The sequence below is a fragment of the Sinocyclocheilus grahami genome, unplaced genomic scaffold (assembly GCF_001515645.1).
Source record: "Sinocyclocheilus grahami isolate Dianchi unplaced genomic scaffold, SAMN03320097.WGS_v1.1 scaffold7046.1, whole genome shotgun sequence".
In the NCBI taxonomy this organism is placed as follows: Eukaryota; Metazoa; Chordata; class Actinopteri; order Cypriniformes; family Cyprinidae; genus Sinocyclocheilus; species Sinocyclocheilus grahami.
Window position 1 is genome coordinate 4,753 of NW_015511237.1, and position 430 is coordinate 5,182.

The 430-nt window shown below is 52.3% G+C and overlaps 1 protein-coding gene across 1 annotated transcript in view; it reads right to left on the minus strand.

The window, feature by feature from the left end:
- Positions 1 to 430, minus strand: part of LOC107577739 (uncharacterized) — a gene marked incomplete at its 5' end in the record, with an annotated part of 6,918 nt that overhangs the window by 1,297 nt on the left and 5,191 nt on the right. Inside the window, one exon of the mRNA XM_016263779.1 lies at positions 170 to 430. Within this exon, the coding sequence (XP_016119265.1) occupies positions 170 to 430 (261 nt within the window). The remainder of the gene's footprint in view (positions 1 to 169) is intronic.

Below are 430 nucleotides of genomic sequence, written 5' to 3' on the forward strand. Positions count from 1 at the left end.
GTGCTATCCTAACAAACCATACATCAATGGAAAGATTATTTATTATTCAGCTTTGTATAAATTCAGCTCCAGGGTCACATATCGGCCGATATATCGGTCAACACTAAGAAAAGACACACCTCAGAAGGCTTTTCCACCACACTGCATCACACCAGATCCCGTCACTCACCGTCCAGCGCAGCAATGACCTCATTCGGCACGTCATCGTTGTCTTTCAAACACTTGAGGAGATCCTGAATTCCCGCTTTCCCCTTGGGCTGTCGTCGTCTCCAGCGCTCCAGCATGTTGAACTTCAGCATGGTCACGCTCTCCTCGGCGACCTCCATCTCCTCCAGGTCCTGCTTGCTGAGGCCCAGACAGCTGATGGCCACGACCTTCCACTCCCTCCCCATGCGTTTGGCCACCTGCATCAGCTGCTGGTCCGTCAGGT